At 51.8% G+C, this 22,835-nt stretch overlaps 1 protein-coding gene across 1 annotated transcript in view; it reads left to right on the top strand.

The window, feature by feature from the left end:
• Nucleotides 1-20,063, top strand: part of KSR2 (kinase suppressor of ras 2) — an 82,082-nt gene extending 62,019 nt beyond the window's left edge. The window contains exons 16-20 of the mRNA XM_064466429.1: nt 7,743-7,839; nt 12,107-12,240; nt 16,736-16,867; nt 19,460-19,589; nt 19,926-20,063. Of these exons, the coding sequence (XP_064322499.1) occupies nt 7,743-7,839; nt 12,107-12,240; nt 16,736-16,867; nt 19,460-19,589; nt 19,926-20,063 (631 nt within the window). The remainder of the gene's footprint in view (nt 1-7,742; nt 7,840-12,106; nt 12,241-16,735; nt 16,868-19,459; nt 19,590-19,925) is intronic.
• The last annotated feature ends 2,772 nt before the right edge of the window (nt 20,064-22,835 follow it).

Below are 22,835 nucleotides of genomic sequence, written 5' to 3'. Positions count from 1 at the left end.
AGCGGGGGATTGTAGGAATATCTGAGATGCTACAGCTGTATCTTACAAGATAACTTTCTTGCACTGAGTGGGCTAAATGTTGGGGTTTATTTTGATTTAATAATTTATTTCTGTGCTGGCTTTTGGCAATGTCTAATGCTTGGCTCTGCTGCCAGGAGGGACAAGCCCAGCTCCTCTCAGGGGATCCTTTCCCATCCCCGGAGCCTGTTCCCTGCGGGCACAGTGGAGCTCTGGACAAAGCTCGGCTTTAAATGCTCAGGTCTTCCAAGCCTTTCCCCATGCCAAACCTCCTGACATTGACAGTGTCCCAGCTCAGCTGCGAAGGATCTGGGGCTTGTAAATCTTAATGCTTAGGGAGCTGGGGGCCAAGTGGATATTTAATGTGATTTGAAGGATGGGAGTAAGTGGAGAAGGGTGTAAGCCTTTGCACTTAAGACAAAGCACATTGGGGCTGCTTGGTTTTCCCCTGTGGGGGCTCTGTGGGGCCAGGACCAGCTGCACAAGCCTGTGCGTGCTGCTTGCAGACAGCCCGTTCTCCTCTCGGTGGAGCAATGTTGGCTGTTTGGGCTTTAATGAACAACAAATTGGCTTTTTCTCCTCACTGCAACCCAATGATCTCAAAATGCATCCATCAGCCTTCTTTCCTGCCCTGGAGAGTTAAGTAGGAGCTCTAAATCCTGCTCAACAGGAGAGAGACTGAGGCACAGAGCTGCCACATTGCTTTCCTCCATGCTGGGCTGGAGCCACACATCCCAGAGCTGGGTGTTTCTGAGAGGGTCTGGCCCTTCTCTCCCCACTCATGGGTGTATTCTGGGAGCAGAATCCATGAGGTCCTGCCTCCCCTAACCCTCCCCAGGTTCAAGCACCCGCTTTGGGAGCCAGATCATCACCTCCTGCCCTGCCTCTTGGTTGTTTTCCCTCCTCTTACTTTCTGCTGTGTTTCCCTTTTCCCAGCAGTTAAAGTAATGGAGCTCGTAGATCATATAATAAATAGGTATTGACTTCATGCCACAGGCTGGATCAGAATTGATTGACCCATGGGAATACACTCCTTTGCAATCAATAAGAGGCCATCAGGCTGGATAAATCTTGATAATGACAGACAACAGGAAAGTCGATATGTGTATTAATATATACATTAAGTGAGTATATAACTTCCACCAGGAGACACCGTTGCTTTTGGCAGCTTGCAGAGTGGGATAAGTTGGGGAAGAAACCAAAATACCCTGTGCAAAGAGAATGGCAAGGATGGGGAAAGGCAGCGGCTTGATCCTCTGCAAGGGTGTTTGATGTCAAAATAGCAGCTGGATGCTTTGGTGCTGGCCGTGCTTCTCTTACCCATTGTAGCATCAAATCCCTGCCAGCGGCTGTTTGTTAGCACCACTTTAACACACTCCTCTGGCAGGGGATGCTCGAGGGGAAAGTTCTCCTTTGTATTTTAAAAGTGTTTCAGAATGCCATAATATTTCTATTTTGGCCGTGACTTCTCAGGGAAAGTACTTAAGGCAGCGAGACTCAGCGCTGAAGCACTTTACTAGAGAGGAAGGGATTTAATCGGGTGTTTAAGGGAAAGCGTGTGATTAAGTGCCCTGCTGAGAGATGGTCCCACCAAGTCTTTCTGCTGGTGCCAGCTCTTCCCTTTGTTATTGAGTGACACCTCAGCATGAGTCCTTATTTTTTCTGAGCATCCTCAATGCCAGGGATCCTCTTTGGGGCCAGGGAGGGCTGTTTCCTGGGGCAGGTTGTGGGGGGATCCATGTGCTGGCACCCTCCTGCCTAGCCAAAGAGGAGGCTGCCAGGGAAATAGATCCCTCCTGTGACAGCATTATTAATTTTTTATTGACAATAATTATTATTGCTGTTCCAAAGTGGAGCTGAGTTCTAGTGAAGCAGCTGTCTCCATCAAAATACTTGCTTCTTTCCTCTATTCAAGAGAAGGTATTTCTTAAAATGTCTTTTCCGTCCTGAAGATCAAAATAGCAGGAGAATCAGAGCGCAGAGAATATATTAGGCTCCTTCAAAAGCAAGGAGAGGTCAAAGCACCTTTGCACATCTCTGTACACCCATCCAGCCCTCTCAGAGCTGATTATGAGCACAACCTTTCAAAAGGCAACGAGTGGCACCCGAAGCATCAAGTACTTTTGGATGACTTGTTTGCAACCAGGGCTTTAGATAAGCCACTGGGGCCTGTGGCTGCTTTGCATTCACCTGTTTCTTGGCTCTTTCCCTGCAGCTGTAGAATAGCTCGTCTCCTCTGACACTGTCTCCTTCAAATAAAAATGCACGGAGTTTGCTTTTTCTAAATAACTTGGTTTTTTCCAACACTGTGATGGAGTTGGAGCTACTTTTCAGGGAGGCTGATCCCCCTCCTCCTCCTCCTCCCCCTCCTCCTCCTCCTCCCCCTCCTCCTCCTCCTCCTCCTCCTCCTCCAGGCCTTGTGGTTTGGCTGCACTGGCTGTAGTTATCTCGTGTGCCAGCTGCTGGGAGGAAAATTTTGCTTCCTAAGTACTATCCATCAAAAGGCAGCGCTTCCATCGGGCGGAGATAGCGAGTGCAGGACGATGGGAGCATCGTCTCTTCAGGGCTTTTCTATTTTCCCATGCTAATTTTGCTCTGCAGAGGCTCCTCTGTGCAAAGCAGGAGCTGCGTCGCTGAGAGCTCCAGGCTGGGGATGCAGGTTTTGCTATGGCCAAAAGTGTTGCTCGTGGCAAGTAACAAATTCCCTGCCTCCCCATTGGGGTTGCTTTGGGACGCTCATGTAAGAGTTCAGTTTGGAGGTGGAGTTTGCTGGGAAAAGTACCGGGGTGCCCCTGAAGGGACCAGGCCCCGATGGATGCTGATGCTCGGCATCAGGTCTGTGGACTCCCGGTCCAGCATTTCATGGCACTGTGCTGCTGTGAAGCTTTCGGCTGCTGCTTTCCTCCCTGGTCATGGTCCAGTGAGGATGGATGGTGTTTGTCAGTGCCTGGGGAGGAAGGAAACCAGATGTTGCTTTGTTGAAAGCAATGGGAGCAGAGGGGAAGGTGGCTCTCTGCTTGCCAGTGGGCACAGCAAAGAGGGGGGAAATGAAATAAAAGTTGTAGTGCTGGGGCTGAAACATTTCCATGCTAGATCTCAGGGCACTGGGTATGTGTGGCTCAGAGAAGAGCTGATTCACTTCACCAGGAAGTTTCAGGGGTGGTAAATCCCAGTGAAACCAGCCCTGAGCATCCCTTGGTGGGGCTGGATGATGCCACCTCTCTGCTTCGCTCATGCTGATGTAGCAGGGAGAGCGTGCGTCAAGGATGCGATATTTCATATTGATTTTGAGGAACATAAAGCCTAGGGATAAAAGTTAACCCAAACCTCTCCCTTTCCTGCTCTTCCAGCCTTGTTTAATTTTCCATTTTGTGAAACACGTTTGTGGCTGCCTAGTTTCAAAAGCACAATTGCCAGACGTCAGTAAAAGAGAAAAACAAGCCAATATATGGAAAGAGCTTGAAAACTTCCCGAATAACTCAGGCACGTGCAGGTGTGTGCAGTACTCACTCCTCCCCTCCCTGCCAAATAAGTCCCAGCTCAGCAGCTCTGGTTGCTGTGGCCATATCTTTCTTAATATTCCCCAAAGATTTCTTCATTTGCATGAAATATGAAAAATCAGTAAACTGATGGGCAATGTGTAAGCATCTGGGCAGCCCCTCCTTTGCTCTGTCTTTCCTCAAGCACAGATGTAACCTGCTAGCAGACGTATTTTTATATTAAAGTACTTATTATTAATTCCCACTCTCTCCTTCTGTGTCTCCCCTGGGTGTATAGTGCTGGCTATCACCATGGTATCTTAGCTGGTTCCCCATAAATCAATATACTAGCAAGTAATGAGCTTCCTGGGGTCTGGCATTTATCACTTTGGGGTGTTCAAATGATCCTATTTAATTTAATGGGCATTTGTGTGGATGGTTGGGCAGGGGGAAGAAAAGCACAAAACACCGGTAAGTAATGGCATCGCGACCTGCGTGCAACTGCCGTATCATCAGCTCTGAATTTATTCCTGCTCCTGAGCAGAAGCCAGGCTCAGGTCTTCAACCCTATAGAGGTGATGGCCATCAATATTGCAGGAGTGGGGAAAAAGCCCCAGTGGGTGGGGGATGGATGTGACTGTTTTCCCATCAAATGGCAAAAATATCAAGAGGCAGTGCTCCAGCTCTTCCTCACTCATCCCTCCCAAATTGTTCCTCTGCAAGTCGCTTTGGCTTTGCTCCCATTGCTGATGTCTTCAGCCCACGCTGGTGAAATGCAGAGTGTTTATAAAGCAATTTGGGATTTGGCTTGCTTGGCTGAACACTTCAAAAACTCATTTTGAATAGAGAGTTGCATCTGCAGCGGGATGGGGCCACGAGGCCAGGACTTTTGACAGGGCTGGTGGGGGGAAGGCTGTGAGCTGAGGTCATGCCATGGGTTGAGGTGCACTCCTGGATGCTGGGGACCCCGGGACAGACCTCTGCATCTCCCCGAGCTGCCCGTCGCGGCTGTCCCTGTTGCCCCTCGGCTCTGGCTGGGGTTTGGTCACCACAGGTTGCCAGGGCATGTGTCATCAACCTCCTTGCTCTGCCAGCGGGTGGGATGGAGAGGTTTAGGAGAAGACGACAAGTATTTGTTTATGAATACGTACTTCAGCGGTGAATAAGCTGAGATCTGTCTGAAGATGCAAATCGTCTGCCTTTGTTTCTGGTGTCAAGAGTAGGCGGTCTCTGGCCTTGTGATCTACAGCATCGCTTGCTCGCAGCCGGCTGGGTGCCTCAATGCCACGGTTCAGCATAGACCTCTTGAAGTGGAAAGGCAGAAGATGATGTGCGTGCCCTGGGAGACGCGCTTTGTGCCTGCCGCTCCTGCCCGAATGGGGAACGATTGACAGCAGACGAGGAGCGAGAAGAAGCGAAATTGTTGAGCTCTGCCATGAAAAGGTTCTGCAGGTGGTGACTGAATGGGCTCAGGTGCTGCATAATAGGTATCAACCAGGCTTTATCTCTGCGTTGGCAGCTCCTTATCCAGCAAGAAAACTAACAAATACCGGTGCGGCGGTTGCTAGTTGAATTCATTCGGAGGAGTTATTCATTGAGCGGAGGCGAGAGGCACTTGGGCTGCCTCAATGGCTCTACCAAGGTCTAAAGAGCAGTGGTGGCATGTCCCGTGCCCACACTGCTTCACCATGTGTTGGTACCACCACTCCGGGTCTGAGCAGTGGCCGCTCTCCTTGTGCTGGGGCTTGCGCCGGGTACATCTGCTGTCTTCTTTGATGAGGTCCCTCTGTAAATTAAGTGGAGAGATGGGAATCTCATCAGTGAAGGGCTGCAGGCTCTGTTCCCGGGGTTATTTCTGCAGTTCAGATAAGCAGAAATTTAAGGATTTTTCTCTAAACAACCCTTTTCCAGGAAAACAGCTGATCTTAACTCACTTTAAGGCTGAAATCAAACCCTATTCCAGTGCTAATCTATTCATTGCATTTGCAGTGTCGATTCATGGCTAATACAGACTCCAGGCAACTTTCTGGAATGGTTTTCTCTGGGGAAAACAAGCATTTGCTGGGGAGCATGGAGGGCTGGGTGAACTCCCTCATACACCGGCAGGACATGGGAGGTGGCAGAAATCCTGTTGCATCATGAAACTTAAAGCTTTACAGGGTTATTTAGCAAATTTGTGCAAAAAACTTCATACTGGAAAGGTGGTCTTTCATTATTTTGCCCCCTTTAATTCCAGTTGCAGAAACCCAAGGTTTGTCTTTCTCACTTATTTCCAAGTGGCAGTTCGAGTGCTTGGATCCTAATCTTCAGACAAATTCATATTTCTCCATGACTGCAGCCAGACTATTGCAGAAGATAGGAAATGGCTGGTTTAGTTAGAGGAAGATGGTGTTTGTAACTGCGGGTACCTCGGGTTTGCAGTCCGGCTGGTGTGCTCAGGGGTGTGCTGAGACACCTGAGCAAGAAAAAGCATTACCTGGGAGGCAGTTGCATGGGTATGAAGATGCCCTAAACCCCCTGCCGTGGCTTGCTTGCATCCAGCAAGGCTATTTCCAACACAGCCTGCAAAAAAAGTGCTCTAAAGGATGCTGTTGCCTTTCCAAAACATGTGAGATATAGGGTTGGTGCGGTTCCTTCTTGACCTGAAAATTGTTCTCTCTGCCCATGAAAGAACATGGAGCTTTTGGCTTAGGAGCAGGAGGGTGCTTTGTATATGTGAGATTCTGAAGAAGCAAGCAAGGTTTATTCCCAATAAGCGCTATCCCAATCCCAATCCCAATCAGTTTAATCCCCCAAATAGCTCCTGAGAGGTCAGCTTCCCTTGCTTTCTGGATCACATTTGTTTGTACCCAGGTGATGGTCTTTGCTAGGGGACGTGCAGCAGTAATGGGGGAACGGCGATGACCCTGCAGTTCTGGGGGATTGCTATTGCTGTTTTCAATGTCCCCAAGGAAAACATGGCACAGCGTCTTGGGGGTTTTGCCTCATCGTACTGCTCTGAGCCAGTATCGGGGTAAAAAATAAAAGCAGGGCTTTACTGTGACATTACAATCCTGATTTCTTTGGATTTGCAAAGCGGGGGAAGTCACTGTGGGGCTGGGATGCTCACCCCTCTGCAAGGCTGTGCTGAGCATCGCTGCCCTTGGTGTGCCTCTTCTTCCTCGCCCAAGCTGGGGGTCCAAACTGTCCCCTCTCCCCGTCTGAGCAACATGGTACGCAGGCACGCCCATGGTGGCTCGGTGTGATGCTCCTTAGCCCTTGTAATGAGGCACAGTTTGGGCTGATTATTTCCATCCAAAAAGGGTAAAACCCTTATCTCTCAGGGGACAAATCCAGACCGGTCTGTGCTGGCATCCCCGGAGCTGGAGGAGAGGGCAAAGGGGAAAGCCATGGAGCTGAGCAAGGCTGCAGCGGGGGGAGAGCAGAGGAATTAAAACCTGTAACTTTTTATTTGTTAACTAGAACAGGATCAAATTAACATCTGTGGTTGCCGAAGCCTCTTTAACGAGATGTATGTCAGGCGCTTTATTTCCTGGGCACAGGTATCCAGTCTCATCTTTCTAAAGTTGCCTGTAATGAATGTGGGTGGATATAGAAAAGCAAAAAAGCCCTTTTTTGTGGGCAGGAGTCGAGGCAGCATCCACCCACGTACTCCATTATGATATTCAAATGTCAATATATTTTTAATTGGTTTATATCCCCCCCCTCCCCCTCCAGCTGCCTTTGGTAATTAAGGCTCTGTAAATAGATTTTACTGTAATTGGTACGAGAAGGAAAATTGGAGGACATTGTACAGTGCATTGGGGTTTGGTTTTTTTTTTCCTCCCCGTCTTTCCTCTTTTGACTCATATTACATCTGTGAGTATTGTATCCTCTGAGGGAAGAGGCGGGGAGCCGCGGCCAGTTTTGCACAAAAAGTCTGAAGCAAGAGGACCAGGTGGTTTGCTTGTGGCTGGGACGTGGGGAAGAGCTGGGGGACCAGCCCAGGTTACCCCTTGTGGGGCTCCGCACCACGGTGATGGCACCAGCGCACACCGGGGAGCAGCACGATCTCCCTCCCAGTGCCAAACTGGGGAGAACCCCCAGTTTCCATGCTGAATCTTCAATCTGCCTTGAGATGTAGCCAAAACTCTTGTGGTTATTTATAGTTCCCTGCCACAGCCGCTGCCTTTATAATTTGGGGATGTTTCTCAGTGGGGGTTTATAAACTGTGGTTTCATCTTCTCCCTTTTCCTGTTCTTTCAGCCTGTGTAAAGGACGGACTCTCTACTCGGTGGTGAGAGATGCCAAAATTGTCCTGGATGTCAACAAGACGAGGCAGATAGCACAAGAAATTGTGAAGGTACGGTATGGTGCGGGGGCAGTTCGGCTCTGTGGGGGTCCGGATCTGGCCAAGAGCCTGGCTGAGCTGCTCCAGGGAGCAGGAGTGAAGAAGCCAAAGAGGCTGGGCAGGATAGCACATCTTGGCTTTAAAATCCAGGTTTTTTAGACCTCTCTCACCCACTTTGAGCTGAACCTGGGGTGGCACCAGGGCTTCCCGTGGGCTCTCCATGCAGTATTGAGCTTGGGGGCTCATGCTGGCCACAGCTCCTCTTCCCCCTAGGAAGTGCAGGTGGTTAAGTCCAGCTTTGCTGCTGTGAGCGAGTTGCTAGTTGGATATTCCTCTCCTCTTGGGAAAAAAAAATAATAATCTGCAGTTGGCCTGAGGTTTCCATGTCTCTGTAGTGAAAGCATCCCTGCAGCCAAGGCGCCTGGGGAAGTCAGTGCCGTGGTGCTCATGGCAGGGGGCTGTGCGTGCCATGAGGCAGAGCACACGTACATTTTTCAGAGCTAAAAAAGCTTTTCCTTTCACAGAGATGACTCAAAGTGCATCGTCAACACTTCAGACATGACTGTATAAATAGATGCTGGGGAGGATCCTCACGTGGCAGGGTCAAGCGCTGGGAAGTTGGGTCCTGAGCCATCAAAGCTTCCCATGGAGTGTCTGCAGTGGCTCGTTTTCCCCAGAGGTGTTGAGCCGTCTGCCAGAGTAGGGTTGTACTGTGATTCCAAACATATTTAACACCAAACGATACCAAAAGTATTTGTCACGTGTCCTACCATGGGAGCCATGACACTAACCCTGTGCCCTGCTCAAGGTCAGCCAGCACCTCCAGCCCACAGCAAGACCAAATAATCTGGGACTGAGCTCATGTTTAACATATTTCTATGAAAAAAAAAAAGAAAAAAAAAGTTATTCTGGCAGATCTTAAACCCCCCTGAATATTCAAATCCATGTTATAAACCAAAATATCTTCTGCAGTATATTCTGAATGGTGCCATTCCCCTGCCTGTGCTTATGCTGCCTCTTTTTAGATTGCCTGTTTTGTGTTTGTTTATACCCAGATTTAGCAAAGTGCATGATGTTTTTAAAGTAAATTCCTCAAAGTCCTTCGAAGTCTCTGGGCTCTGGGCAGGAGCTGACAGTTGAGCATAGGCTTAACCACTTTGCTGAGCTGGCGTTGCAAGGGGTGTCTTGGAGTGGCAAAACCATGGCCTGAGTTCAGGGTGCTTGGGACAGCCGAGGGCCTCTCTGCTTCACTTCTATTTTTGATCTGTATTTTCCACTTTTTAAAGATGATTTTTTTCCCCACTGAGGAAATGTCTGAGGCATCACATAAGTTTGCCTCATATTTTTTCCCCTGACTACCACTGTGCTTGTGCTCGGGGTTCTTGCCTCCCAGATGTTCACAGCAGGAAGTAACGGCTCTGTTCAGCCCCTTTCTCTGTGTGTGGGTTACATGGCTTTATGTGGGTTGGGGATTTGAGTACTAGGCTAAGAGACTGTTGGCTCCTGCAGCTGCGTGTGCATTAGGAACGGGTTGGAAACCTCAGAGTCTTCGGGGTGTTGCGAGGCATTGCCAGCACAGGGGAAGTATCACTGGATATCTGAGATGAAAGCATTGCCATGAACAATGTCAGCCATGAGATCTGCTGAAGATCAGCATGGATGCATGCAGACCTGGTTGTAGCCCCAGCAGCAAGCCAGCTTCCCTGCGTCCTCTCCTTGGGAGTACAGGGTTGGGTGCTCCTACTGCAAGCCGCTGCAGGGCAGAGGGACTTTGGGTCTGACCCAGGTCCCCGTAGGAATTAGCAGAGGTCTGATGGCAAAGATGTGTGATGTAGGTGCTGAGCCTAGGCTCTCCCTACACACTGGAGTGATCTTTAAGACAGTGGCTCGGGGTTGCAGGAGAAGGTCCATCACACCCCTGTCGCAGCCACCTTGGTGCTGTGCCCTGGACACATGGCCCACCGCTGGTGTACACCAGGACGAGCAGCTTCTCTGCCTTCCTACCTCTCCGTGTCAGCCATCAGCAGATGTTAAGGATGTTTTGGTGGACTTGGAGGTGGCTGGTGTGGAGAGGCAAAGGAAAACCCAGACAACTCGGTTTGGCTGGGCTTGGGGCACCGTTGCCCAGAGAAGCTGGAGTCAGGACCACGGCGGAGACTTTAACTCTCCTAGCCGGTCACGGCTGTTGTTTGACTTTATCCTCTGAGCCCCCATATGTGATAGGAGAGCTGTTAAGCTTATTGGATTAGTGGGTGCAAGGGCTCTCGTTATGTTGTGATCCTTCGGAGGCAGAAGTTAATTTATTTAAGAAGCGAAGCCGGCAGAGGGAGCTGGCTTTTCACGCACGCCGGGCAGCCGAGCAAATTAAGGCATTACTGGGCCGAGAGTGTTTTCTCACAGATCATCCAGGGGTGAAGGCGGCGGGGATGGAATTTGCGGTGGGATCTGTGTGATACCCTGCAGAGCGAGGCAAGGGATTTGGGTTTGCCGAGAACTCCTTGAGAAATATCTTGAGCAAAGGCTTGGCTGGCTGCATTCGGTGATTGCATGAGAGATGCATTCCCATCCTTGCTGTGTGAGCATGGGTGCCAAGTCCCTGCTGCCTGCTGTGAGCTCCCGTCAACCCTGGCTGATGGGAAGGGGCTGCAGAGCAACCCCGTGGTGCTGGGTCTCATCTTGTACCATGGACCCCTGGGGCCCTGCACCGCACCTGCAGGAGGAACAGGCTCACGGCATTGAAATGCTGTTCCTTTCGCAACCCTGGCACTTTGTGAAGGTGACAGTGACATTTTAAAGCTGTTCTTTAAACTTCATCATTATTTTATGTGCTGCAATCCGGAGACCCCTAATTAATCCTGGTGCCTGGAATGGTCCCGGCATCCAGCTGAAGCTGTGGCATCTTGGGGCCAGCCACGGTGTCAAATCCTTTCCTTCCTCCGGCACCCCTTAGCAGAGGGCCTTTGGGATGTGACCGCCGAGGGATGCAGGTAAACCCCCATGACTTGCTGGGCTTGGGTGTTTGCTGTCCCCAGCAGCACACTGCCCTCAGCCTTTCCCGCTGCCCCTGGAGCAGCGCCCTGTGGGTCTGTGCCGCTGGTGGGTCCTTGGTACCTTCAGGGTTTCTCCCATGTCCTGGGCATTTGCATTTGAGGATTTCTGGGTTTTTCAGGCTGCTTTCCCAATTTTGCAGATTGTTTCTGAATTTGGATTGTGCCTCGCAGCTCCATGTCAGCTGCAGGCTTAAAAATACATTCTTGTTCCACTACCTGCGTGGTTAATGACGATACGTGAAAAGATCAGACCTAGGATGGACAGCCATGGAAAGCCAGTTAATAAATCCTCTCATGTTAGTCAGGGACAACTGGTATTTGCTCTTAAGGAACAGTTTGCTGGCCTGCTTGGCATTTATCCTCTGGTAGCTTCCTCTAGACCAAGTTCCCCTAGTCTGCTTATGAGAATGAAAAGTGAGACAGCATCAAAAGCCCTGCTGAAGTCAGGATAAATGGCTTTTATCACCCTCCCTGTTCCCAGAGCTGGTCATCCCGTTGAGCTGAACGTCCGCCACATGGAGCTGTCAGCAGTCTGCTTGATTTACCGATGCTAAACAAGTCAGGTGCAGGGGAGTTTGAATTTCCCACCCATGGCCTTTTTTTGCATCATTAGCAATAATTTTAATTAACCACCAAGTAGCTTTTCCTAGGGGAAAAGAATTAAGGCAGGACTCCTGCGGGTGCTTGTTTCCAGGCTAATGGTGTCGGTGTGCACATAGGAGGCACTAATGGCTCAGCCAGGGTATGCGATAGCGGTGATGGAGAGCTTTGACTTATTACCCTTCTGCTCCCAGCCCAAAAGAGAATAAAGGCAAAAATATCATCATCATCAATTTCTCAGCGGAGGATTTGAGGAAAGCGACTGCCAGTTTGGTTTGCCGCTAATTTTTCTTGCATAACCAATTAATCAGGAAGATGAGTGGGCGCTGTCGCAGCCGAGACACCTGCACTGTGATCCCGTCGCCCTCTATAGGCACCTCCCGATGCCCGTCCCAAGGCAGCGACCCCCTGGACACCTGCTTTTTCTGCAGGGACGTTTGGGGACCTGCAGCCTTTGGCTGTGGCCCAGCCTAGCTCGGTAGTGTGCATGTGCTGCTATGGCACAGGGATGCTCACAGCCGGGCTCTCCCCACCTTGGCAATCGTGGGGCTGCCCCTGCTCTGGTATTAACCTGTCTGTTTGTGCCGCTTTTTCAATTTGGGGGTATTTTACTCTTTCTTCCATCCTAGGGAATGGGCTACCTGCATGCCAAGGGGATCCTTCACAAGGACCTCAAGTCAAAAAATGTTTTCTATGACAACGGGAAGGTGGTGATCACGGACTTTGGCCTCTTCAGCATCTCAGGAGTTCTCCAAGCAGGCAGGTAGGACATGATGTGGTGGAAATACAGGCGTTCCTCCTCATGCCCGAGAGCTCCCCTTTGAGCTAGGAACAGGGGGAGGGAGCCCAGAAAACTCCTCTGCAAGTGCCCTTCTGGGTCTGCAGCCTCAGTAGATGTGAGGACGAGGTGCCTTTGAGTGTCCTGGGGCTGCCCCGGGGGATTTCACCATCTCACTTCCCAGGATTTTGCTTTTGAGGAGGCTTGCTTTGCGAAAAGAGCAGGATATGTAGCTCCTGCAGAATCCACTCTGCGCAATGAGTGGTGCTCCCTTGAAATCCAGCTCCACACTGGCATTGGTTTGCAGTGCAAAGCCCCAGAGGGATGGTGAGAGCAGGGCTGGGGTTTCCGCAGCAAGGTAGGTCTGGGCTCAGCACCAAATGGCGAAACAAACCTCTCTGCTCCTTGGGTGTGGAAGTTGCAGCTTTGTTTTGATTTGATTTTTGTTTCATTTATTTTTTAAACCTGGTGTTTAAAAGCACAGTTGCTTTTAATTGGTAGGAAGGAGTACAACGCTGCGTACGAGTCTCCGGCAGTTTGATTCAGAGAGGCAGGGCTTGGCCTCCAGCCAGGTCTCTTGGACCCAGCGTCTTCCCACAGGATGCATCATTTCCATGGCCAAACCACCCTGCAGCTGTCCAGGAGATGCTCCTAGGGCTCCATGTCACCAGGGCCGGCAAAGCCGGTTCATTCCTTGGCCTTTCCCTAACACCACCATTATAATCCCCCAGCATCTGCTTCCCCTCTTGCCTCTGGACTGATGAGCCGTGCAGCTGGAGCGTCAGCCCGGGTTGAGCAGTGCCATGCCCATGGCTGTCCCCCAGCCACTCCTGTGACCTTTTGAGTGCTGTAAACATCTGGCCACGGTGCCTGCGCTGAGCCAGGGCATGGAGCAAGACACAGAGAAAATGAGAGCCAAGCTTGGGACATTTACAGCATTGTGACTTTTTTGGTCTCTTTGGGTTTGGAATCAAGCCCAATTGGTAAATGTTCCTTATTAAAAGTTTTTTTTCCAGTGCTTTGGGAAGTTTTCCAACTGTAGCCATAGCAGAGCAAAGAGTTTCAGCAACCACAGAAAGGAAGAAAAGCAAAGCTGGGGGGAAAAGGAAACAGAAGAGGGGAAAAAAGAACAAAGATTATGTTTTTCTTTTTTGTTAGAACTGGGGAAAAAAAAAAAGAGCGTTGCTGACTTTTCCCAGCAGGAGAGCGCTTTTTCACTAAACCCTTTGTGTTAGAAGCAGCATGGGCCAAGCACAGCGTTATCGGCACTGGCAGCTTGGGCAGGTTTCCTCTGGCAGCACAGTACCTGCCTTCTGGTCCTTTCGGTCTCCATCACCCCACATGATGGGGTTCGTCACTGGAGAGGTTGTCATGGACGATCATCACTTTACGGCGAAGAGGCTCAGGAGATAAAATGCACCTCGGAAATTAGATATTTTTTTGTCTAGTTTCCCGTGTGATGAGGTCAAAGGATTAGAGGAAAAGGCAACAACCACCTCTCTCCATCCCACGCCTCTCGCAGCGAGCTGGGCAGTCAGCCTTTCCATTCCGCTTGTATAAATATCATCTGGTTTTAGCACAAACTCAGCCAAAAGGTTGGGAAGCCCAAGAAATCCAGCAGTGCTGCTGCTCTCCCTGCAGCAGAGAAGTGGGTTTCGGCTTTGGTTTAGCAGCTGGGCAGGGTGTTTGGGACTTAGGTCTTGCCAGGATGAGGTTACAGCTCATTCCAGCAGTGGTAAAAGGATTTGGGTAAATATGGCCACATTTTGCCAGGGACCTTTGTTATGAAGGTCAGAGATGCTCTGGAGATAAAATGAGAGATGAGACACTGGGGAAATAGGGTATCCGATGGGGGGGACCAATGTGTGGCCATCTCTGCCCAGGACTCGGGTGTCACTTAGGGGGGAAAGTCCAGGAGATTACTCAGGAGAGAAAGGGTGGTCAGAAATGCAACGCTGGACAGAAGTGAGCAGTGTTTTGCTAGAAAAATGGAGAAAATGGGGAAATGTCCTGCCCCAGGAGCTTTCAGTGTGGCTGCCCTGGACTGCTGGTGGCACATGTCTTCTGTCAGTGGGGGGCTGAGAGAAGGCTATGGGGATCCACGTTCATCATTGTGAATTTTGAAGCAGCAAGTGTCTGCAGGTCTGACTTCCCTTTTCAGGGTGGGTTTTTTGCTGGTTTGGGCTTCTCTCAGATGAAGAAGAGTGATAAAGCCCAGTTTTGGGTCCTTGGAGGCTTACACAGAGGAGCATGTATGGAGAAGGGAGCAAATTTTTGCAGGTCAAGTTAAGGATGGTGATATTGCTTCAGATGTGAATGAGAACTACAAACTGGCCTGGTTTTTCTAGGGTTAAAAAAGGACATGGCTTAAAGCTCCTCCTTGTCCTAGAGCAGGCTCACCTTCACTTCATGAAAGCACCCAGCACAAGGAGTTTGTAGCGTCCATCTGTGCCGTGACACGCTTGTGCTGCTGAAAAATGAGATGGTTATCACAACTACAATACATTCTGCAGAGACTTCATAATCCAGTGTCTTATCCTGGTGAAACCATATTTATTTCTCCTTTTTTCAAACATTGTTGGGCTTGGTAGGGATGCTCTGTAATTAGAAGGGAGCGCGAGGTAGGTCTTGAGTAGTCCAAAGAGCTCTTCTGCTCTTGTTTTTGCCTTGGGGTTGGCTTGTCCTTCAGTGGATTTAAAGATGCTTGGCTGGTTGTACCGCTTTCTGCTAGTGGAAGTGGCCAGGTCAGTTACGAAGTGAGGCAAACTTTTGTCATGAAACCTCAAATTGCTGTAATTGAACCACATTTGGGATTGCATTAAAGCTCAGCTCTTGTTGCTGGAAGCTCATAAACACGTAGCTGCGTGCTCAGGCGTATGTCAGCTTTGCAGAGAGGCGAGGCTGGGCTCACACAGGAGCTGCAGAGCCAAATCCAGTCCCCAGACCATCCCGAGGCATGCCTGAATGCCGCTTCTGGGATATCACAGCATTGGACCACTTGAGTGAGAAAAAATAAAAGCCCCAGGTGCAATCCTGGTCTTGCTGAGGGTGGTGGAGCAGATCTGAGTGCTGCCCACTTAGTCCTGCTCCCTGCTGCTTGCCCAGAGACGGAGACCGTAGACACAGGGAAGGACAAGCAAGCTCCTCTGCATCTTTTCTAATTGCCCTGGTACTTAATGCTGGTTTGTAATTAAGAGCCACACAGGGTTGGAGGATGGCGGCGGGAGCTGGCTGGGGAGCTGAAAGCCTCCCTCCTGTGCCAAAGTGCTCTCACCTACGGCTCCTGAGGCTGGAGGGTCTGTGCCTCGCTGGAGCCACTGATTGCGGTGGTGGCTCTGACACAGCAGGGCGAAGGGGAGCCGTTGAGACCCCAGAGGGGCATGGAGGCTTAATCAGAAATTCCCTGGACTGGTAGTGTCCTTCTCTAGGGAGGGTATTCCTCCAGTCGCTGCCAGACCCGGTGGTGATGCCTGGGGAAAGGGGTGGTTTTGTGGCCAGGAGAACCCAGACTGCATCATCTTGGGGTAGTGCATGTTCTGTGCACGCAGCTGTGGGGGGAAAAAGCAGCCTGGATGGTGTCCCCTGGGACCTGGGCTCTGGGATTTGGCTCCAGCAGCCCCAGAGTCACCCCTTACCCCTGCATGTCACCATCCTCAGGAGGGCATCTGAGCTCAAACAGGGAGAAACTCCTTGACACGAGATGGTGGGCTCCTCCTTCTCTGGCCCAACATGACATGGGACAGTTTTTGTTACCTTCTGCAAAACTACACTGCCCATTTTGGGCTCGGACACACAATCAAGCTGCTTAATGTGTTACCACCACTGATGGTCCCTGCCCATTTTACTGCCCGGAGACCCTTGGATGCCAGTGGTGCATCCAGGGTGCCTGCTGGAGGATGTAAAGGATGAAGAAGCAACCAACATCATCCTCAGCTGTTGGCCAAAGGAGCCTAATATATTTGTACTGAGCAGGGGACCTTAAGGAGGTAAAGATGGCTGAGGTTAGCTGAGGGGCTTGTGTGGGGGATTAATGGTGAAGTGAAATCCCTGGGTGGCAGCCTGGGATTCAATAGCATTGTCACAGCAAGGATCAGCCACTGCATATGGTGGGGCAGGTGATCATAATGAAGCCAGGCTGCTCCCACGGCTGATGGCATGGGAGGCTTGGACACGAAGGTGGGCTAGAGGAGCAGACCCTGCATCCCCATCATCAGCCCAGCAAAGCCAAAGTTCCCCCTCCCCACCATCCTGTGCCCAAATTGTACCCTGACGCCTGGCGGGGACAGGCGTGAAGCCACTCTGCTGGCATTTCTCAGAGCGACTCTGAGCAACAAACCAACTCTGCAAGGGTGCCATGGGGAAAACCAGGCTTAAATGCCCCAGGGAGAGGGTGGGAGGGTGGGGGGGCTGCTCGTCGGTGGCATGATGGTGATGTCCCCCCCCCAGCGGTACCCACGGCTTTGGCTCCATGTTTCGGCAGGCGGGAGAACAAGCTGAGGATCCAGAACGGCTGGTTGTGCCACCTCGCCCCTGAGATCATCCGCCAGCTCTCGCCGGACACCGAGGAGGACAAGCTGCCCTTCTCCAAGCACTCGGATGTCTTTGCACTGGGGTGAGTCCCTGCGGAGTGGGCAGGTTGCAGAGAACTGGCACAGTTGTGTCATGTATGAGCTGCCCTGAACAGCTGGGAGGGGACAGGGACACTGCTTGCCACAACATCAAAGGGATGCTGCCTGTGGGAATCCCCATTGCTGGGCTCAGAGCACCTTCCCGCTTCAAGAAATTTTGAGTTAAAACCCCTAAATCCCCAAATCCTCTTGTTTTGACTACAGACCAGGGTGGCTCTGGGCAATGGGATCTGGAGCATCCTGGGGGTGCCAGCCTGGGGTAGTCTCTCCCCTGCGTCCTCCTGGGGTGAGTACCAACGAGAAGGTGCTCTGGATGTTGGCTGGGGATGCAGAGGGCTGGGGACACAGGTCTGGGACCCCCAGACACCCCAATTCTCCCCACCAGCCAACTGTAGATGGGCTGACAGTGGTGGCTGCCACTGCAAGCTGGGGCTGCTGGGTGGAGAAGATGCCAAAAGGCCAAGAAAAGGAGAACTGATGAGACTCCTTCAGCAAACTGGTTCATTGCTCCTGCTGTTTGTCTGAAAGCAAGCCTCCCTTACGGCAGGAGTCCAATCATGCCCTGATAAAACCTTTCTCAAAGTGGATGTAGGGCTGGGGGTTTTACCCAGAGGATTAATTTTCTCATGGATACCTTAAAGGCTGTGCGGATTAGTGTGCGTGGGGCTGTTATTGGAGGCGATATTTCCATCAAAACCACAGCAATTACAGCTGAAATGGTCTGGCCTTTTTTTTCCCCCCTCCCTGAGGTATAACTTTAGCACAAAAATAAAGAAGTAATTAAGGGATCATATTGAACTAAGTGAGAGTTTGTTACTTAGACTTAGTTTTTCCTCTTTTCTTCGAGTGTGAGCTCTGCCCCTACGTAAAGCATGAGTTTCCTTAAAAGATTAAAAGATTTTCCCACATCTTTTTTCCTTTTTCTTGTTTCTGCTGCCCTCCGCTGAGTCCAGGAGGCTCACAGATGATCCAGAGGGTTATTGCCCCTTATTACAACTTCCCTGTAGAGATTTGAGGATCAGTGACAGCAAGAGAAAAAGACCTTCTAAAGACTCCAGAAGACAGCAGAAATGCTAAATTAAAGTGCGTGTGAGGGCGGTGAGGAGCAGGGGGCTGAGGCTGGCAGCATGTGCTCACCAAAGCCTGTGAGACCGTGGCAATAATTAATATTAGATGCATGGTCTTCTTGTGCAGAGGGAGATGGAGTAGCAGACTGCTCTCCATAGCACCATCCATACCCCAGGAAATGCAGCCCAAATATTTTGGATGCATCTGAAAGTGGGAAGGTGAAAAATTAAGTCCCAAACTCCCAAACAGAAATGTGAATTTAACTGCACTGGATGCACTGAGGCACCTTCAAAATCCCTGCTCCTGCCTGAGCATCTCATCCTGTGCCACTGGGACCTGCCCCTCTCCAGCCCCCCAATTTCTCCATGCCCACAGCACCAACAGGCATCTCACATTTTTCAAACTTTTGGAGATTTACAGCCAAACTGTGCATATTTTTCCAAAATCAGGAGAGATGATTTCCAAAACCAAGGACCCCCCCCATCCGAGAGTGATCCTTCATTTATCAGACCCTCTCCACCAGATTTTTCCAACCTAATGCCATTTTAACCCTGTTTCTTGCTGCTTTAACTGGCTGTGATGGCACCCCTTGATGGGAACAGCAGCTCCAGGGAATTTGCCTTGGAAATCGGGCCAGGGCTGTGGGAGTCGGGGCTCATCCAGCCTCCGGGTACCAGAAAATGAGGATGCAAACCTCCCAGGTGGTAGCGGGGGCGGAGGACCGTGGGGGCAGCTGCCAGCTCAGCCAGAGATGCCCTTGTTTTGGGATATTCCCTTGGATTTGGGAGTCCTCACAGAAAGGAGGGCTTGGCTTAGCAATAAAAGCTGTGCAGCGGCAGATGGCTGCAGGTTCACGTGTGCCATCACCTGGTGAGGGTGCCGGCAATGGTTCATGCCATGGCTTGGATGGCTTTTTGTGACTTGGAGCAATTTTTGCAGAAGAAAAAGGGAAAAGTCGGAGTGAAAGTGAATGCTTGGACTCACCCTTCCCCAGTGCACGCTGCCCCACGCAGCTGGAGCAGGTGGCAGGGTTAGAAATGCCAGCCCAGCAGCTGGACCACGTATTAACCCCCCACATCATCTATTAAGCTGCTCCACGGGCAGCGGGGTGAAGCGCTATTACAGCCCAGTGGGAGATTCCCACTTGATGTAACAGGCTGGCTGGCGGCTCTGCCTGTGCCTCTGCCCATGCCTCTGCCCGTGCTTTCCACCAACCTTCATCGTCCTGCCCTTGGGCCAGGTTCTTCCCTGGTGTAAACTGGGGGCTGCGGCAGGCTGGTGGCTTGCTCTCAGCCAAGTCGACCGCCTCAGTTTCCCTATCTGGAAAATGGGAGAGGTGATATCTCTGTAATGAGGGCTGAGCACCTCTGGTGTCGTATCTGGGATAGAAGCATCTCCTGGATGTGGATGATTTTGGAGCAGGGAGAGATGGCGGATGTGGGAGCAACAGCCAGATGTCCCCTCTCGGGATGCCTCCTCATCCCCTGACACCCACTGTCTCCCAACAGCACGATCTGGTATGAGCTGCACGCGCGAGAATGGCCCTTCAAGACGCAGCCAGCAGAGGCAATAATCTGGCAGGTGGGAAGCGGGATGAAGCCCAACCTCAGCCAGATCGGGATGGGCAAGGAGATCTCGGTAGGTGGTGTGGGGCAGGCACTGGATCTCCATATGTGTGTGAGTGGAGGGGGAATGTGGTCCACTGGTGCATGCCCTGGGTGGAGGGTTCGATCTGAAAAACACTCTGTGCTGCCCAGGATCTGACAGCAAAAAAGCAAGGGATCCTTCCCTCCTCAGCCAGCGAGGCTTGGTCCTGCTGCTGTGGCACAAGTATCTGCTCAGCTCACACGTCGCCTCCACCCCAGCCCTTCACAAGAATGAGGTGATAGAGATGGGGTGGACACTGGGTGTGGGGGTTATGGTGGGAGAGGGACTGGCTTGGTTTGCTCATGTGCTCACCCCGTGTGGCTGCAGGACATCCTCCTGTTCTGCTGGGCCTATGAGCAAGAGGAAAGACCCACCTTCACGAAGCTCATGGACATGCTGGAGAAACTGCCAAAGCGCAACCGCCGCCTTTCCCACCCTGGGCACTTCTGGAAGTCGGCAGAGTAAGTCCCTGCCCCTGCCCCTGCCTGTCCTTCCCCACGCTGGCAGGCTGCTCTGCCTGCACCCCTCAAGGTGCCACTGCCACAGCTGAATGGCTGGTGTTGGCAGTGGGGGAGCAGGGGGGCAAGGTGTGGGTATATTGTTGCCATGTGGGGGAGCAAGGACAGCTAGGAAGGGTGGTCACAGTGTGCTGTACCCACGCCAGCTGTCACTGCAGTGCTGGCTGTCCTTCTTGGGGTGAAAAAGCCCATGAAAGTAGTTAGAGATGATCAGGAGGAGCCCAGCGATGTGCTCCACCAATGCTGGGAGGGAGAAGAAGAGTAGGTCCGGGGCAGGCTGGAGCTAGGACCTTGGGGTCATCTGCTTTGGGGACACTGGCCAGGGCTCCAGTGCCTGCCTGTTCACCATGGTCAGAGCAGCTTTCCCTCCTGGGAAGGTAGTTTTTCCTTCTTTTGCCCAGATTTAACCGATGTGGGGGGGGATGACCTGCCCAGGGTCCCTCCCCTGACCTGCAGCCTGCATCAGCCATCGCAGCTTCCAGCGGTGGGAGAAGAGCATGGCCTCTTCTTCTCCTACAGGCAGTTCGTGGCCAAGTCCTGCTCCGTTTCATTGCTTTGGCTTAGTCACATCTCTCTCCTTCAGCAAGCGCAGTGTAAATGGGTCCCCAGCCAGGGTTTCAGGATCTGGCCTGTTGGTAACAGCAGGAAAAATGCAGAAGAATCACTTAGAAACTAATTTTCTTCCCTGGAATTCATCATACTATGACAAATAGGACCAAAAGCCTAACCCATGTGGAGGCTGCATGCACATGGGAGGATTTTTCCTTCTCCTGGCATGAATCCCCAGCCTGCAGAGGCTGGAAACTGGGATGGAGGCGGGAAGGGAAAGGTGAGCTAACAGAGAGAAGTGAGGGCACTTCAGACTGCTTCAAGCATCCCTCTTGGACCCCGCTGAGGGTTAGAGATGCTGATTTCTTTTCCTGCATCTAATAACCAAACCTCCTCACTTCCTTATCTTTGTGGCAAGCACAGGCAGCCCCAGGGTTGTGGGTGCAGCAGGATTGGCCCCTGTGCCACCTCCCATCCCCGTGTGCTCAGGGCTGAACGGGGCTCCTAGGACCAGCACAAAGCCAGCGGTCCAATGGCCCCCAAATCACCCAGAACATAAGCTGTTAATCAGGAGGGAAGTTAATTACCAATCCGTGCTCCAAGCAGGCACCAGGGTGGCTCCGGCAGCCGGGCAAGGAAAGCTGAAGGTTGATGAACCTCAAAGCAGCAGGCTGCGTAATTGCTCGGTTGGGTTTGGGAAGGTTTTGTAATCACCGAGCCACGCTCTGCCTGCCACTGGCTTTGGCTGCCTGGCAGCTTCCTCTTAATTACCAGCCCCATCTTTTGCTAAGCGTGAGGGGAGGGAGGATGCTTCAGCTCGGCATTCACTATCCATCCGAGATGCCTCCTTTAGGGACTCAGCTCTGGCCACTGTTCCCATGTTAGGTCCTGGCTTCCTTGCAGGGAAGCCCAGGAGCCCTCCTTGCCCAGGAGCCCCAGCTGTGTGCAGGGATGAGCTGCCTGTTGTACCCGAGGGCTCTGCCATCCCTGAACGAAGGGGGCAGGGGACAAAAGCCCCTTGGAGGTCCTGCTGCTGGAAGAGCTTGCATGTATGTGGACGGGTGAGGTGTGTGGTACCAAACAAGCCCTTTGCCCTCTATGTGATACTAAACCTGAGAGCTGCCTGCACCAGGAAAACCTAAATGGGGCTGGTGGGGAGGTGCAGAGGTGCACGGCTTCCCACAGTGCTGCTGCGTCCGGGGGCAGCTCTGTGGCAAACCCATCTGGGGAGGCTTTTTGCAGCCAGCTGCCCTGCAAAAACCCATGGTGCCGTGGGATGAAGTGCCCAGTGCTGACTCTGCTGTGTTGTGTCCCTTCCAGGCTGTGATGGGAGGAGTTAAGGGATGGTGCCTTCCTCCCCCTGTGTTTCTCCTCTTCCTCTCCACTTCCCAAGGCGCTACGGAGGACCAGCAGGTGCCGTGGGCCGACAGCAGGATGGGGATCATCCTCTTCCCCTGCAGTGTTTCACCCCGTGAGGCCTCTCTGCAAGGGCTGGAGGAGCTAAGCTGGTGGCCAAGCCCCGGAGAGCCCTGGGGACACCCGGCTGCAGCAGGATGGGGACGGCGGGCGGTTCTCCATGCACATGGGGTCGGGTCTTGGGCTGGTTCCCTGCCGAGCAGGGGCAACCCATGAGGCAGACAGCTTCAGTTTAACCCCAGGGCTCCTCTGATCCCAGTCAGCATGGTCAGTGCTCATGATGCTCGGTTGGGGATGGGTTGCTTCTTGATTCTTGGTGGGTTTATTTAATTTCCTTTTTTTAAAAAAAAAAAAAAGATGAAAAGGGGGAAATATTGCTTATTTGTGAGTTTAATGCTGGAGCCTGCCAGGGCCAGGGAGTGCTGCTGCTATTAGCTGCCCCCCACAGGGAAATGCATCTGCAGAGCTGGAGCTGGAGGAGTCCTGATCCCCCACGCCTCAGCAGCCCCTTCATGGGCAGTGGTGACCTTTCACAAGTGGCTTCTCTACCTCCCAGCCATGCCCACTTATGCTCCCCCCCAAGGTCTCCCTCTCGGCAGGGTGCATCTCCACATTCCTGTTAATTTAGCCATTTACCCTGGTACGTATCTAATCAGCGAGCCTTTCCCTCTCGCCCGCCTCGGCGCTGCTTTGCTCTTGGCTTTGACCCTTGCTCCTGAAGGCGCTGCTGAAACCCCGGGTTTGGGGTTGCTCG

This window comes from Phalacrocorax carbo, chromosome 15 (genome assembly GCF_963921805.1).
Source record: "Phalacrocorax carbo chromosome 15, bPhaCar2.1, whole genome shotgun sequence".
In the NCBI taxonomy this organism is placed as follows: Eukaryota; Metazoa; Chordata; class Aves; order Suliformes; family Phalacrocoracidae; genus Phalacrocorax; species Phalacrocorax carbo.
The sequence above is the reverse complement of the archived record's forward strand: the minus strand, read 5'-3'. Positions and strand labels throughout refer to the sequence as shown.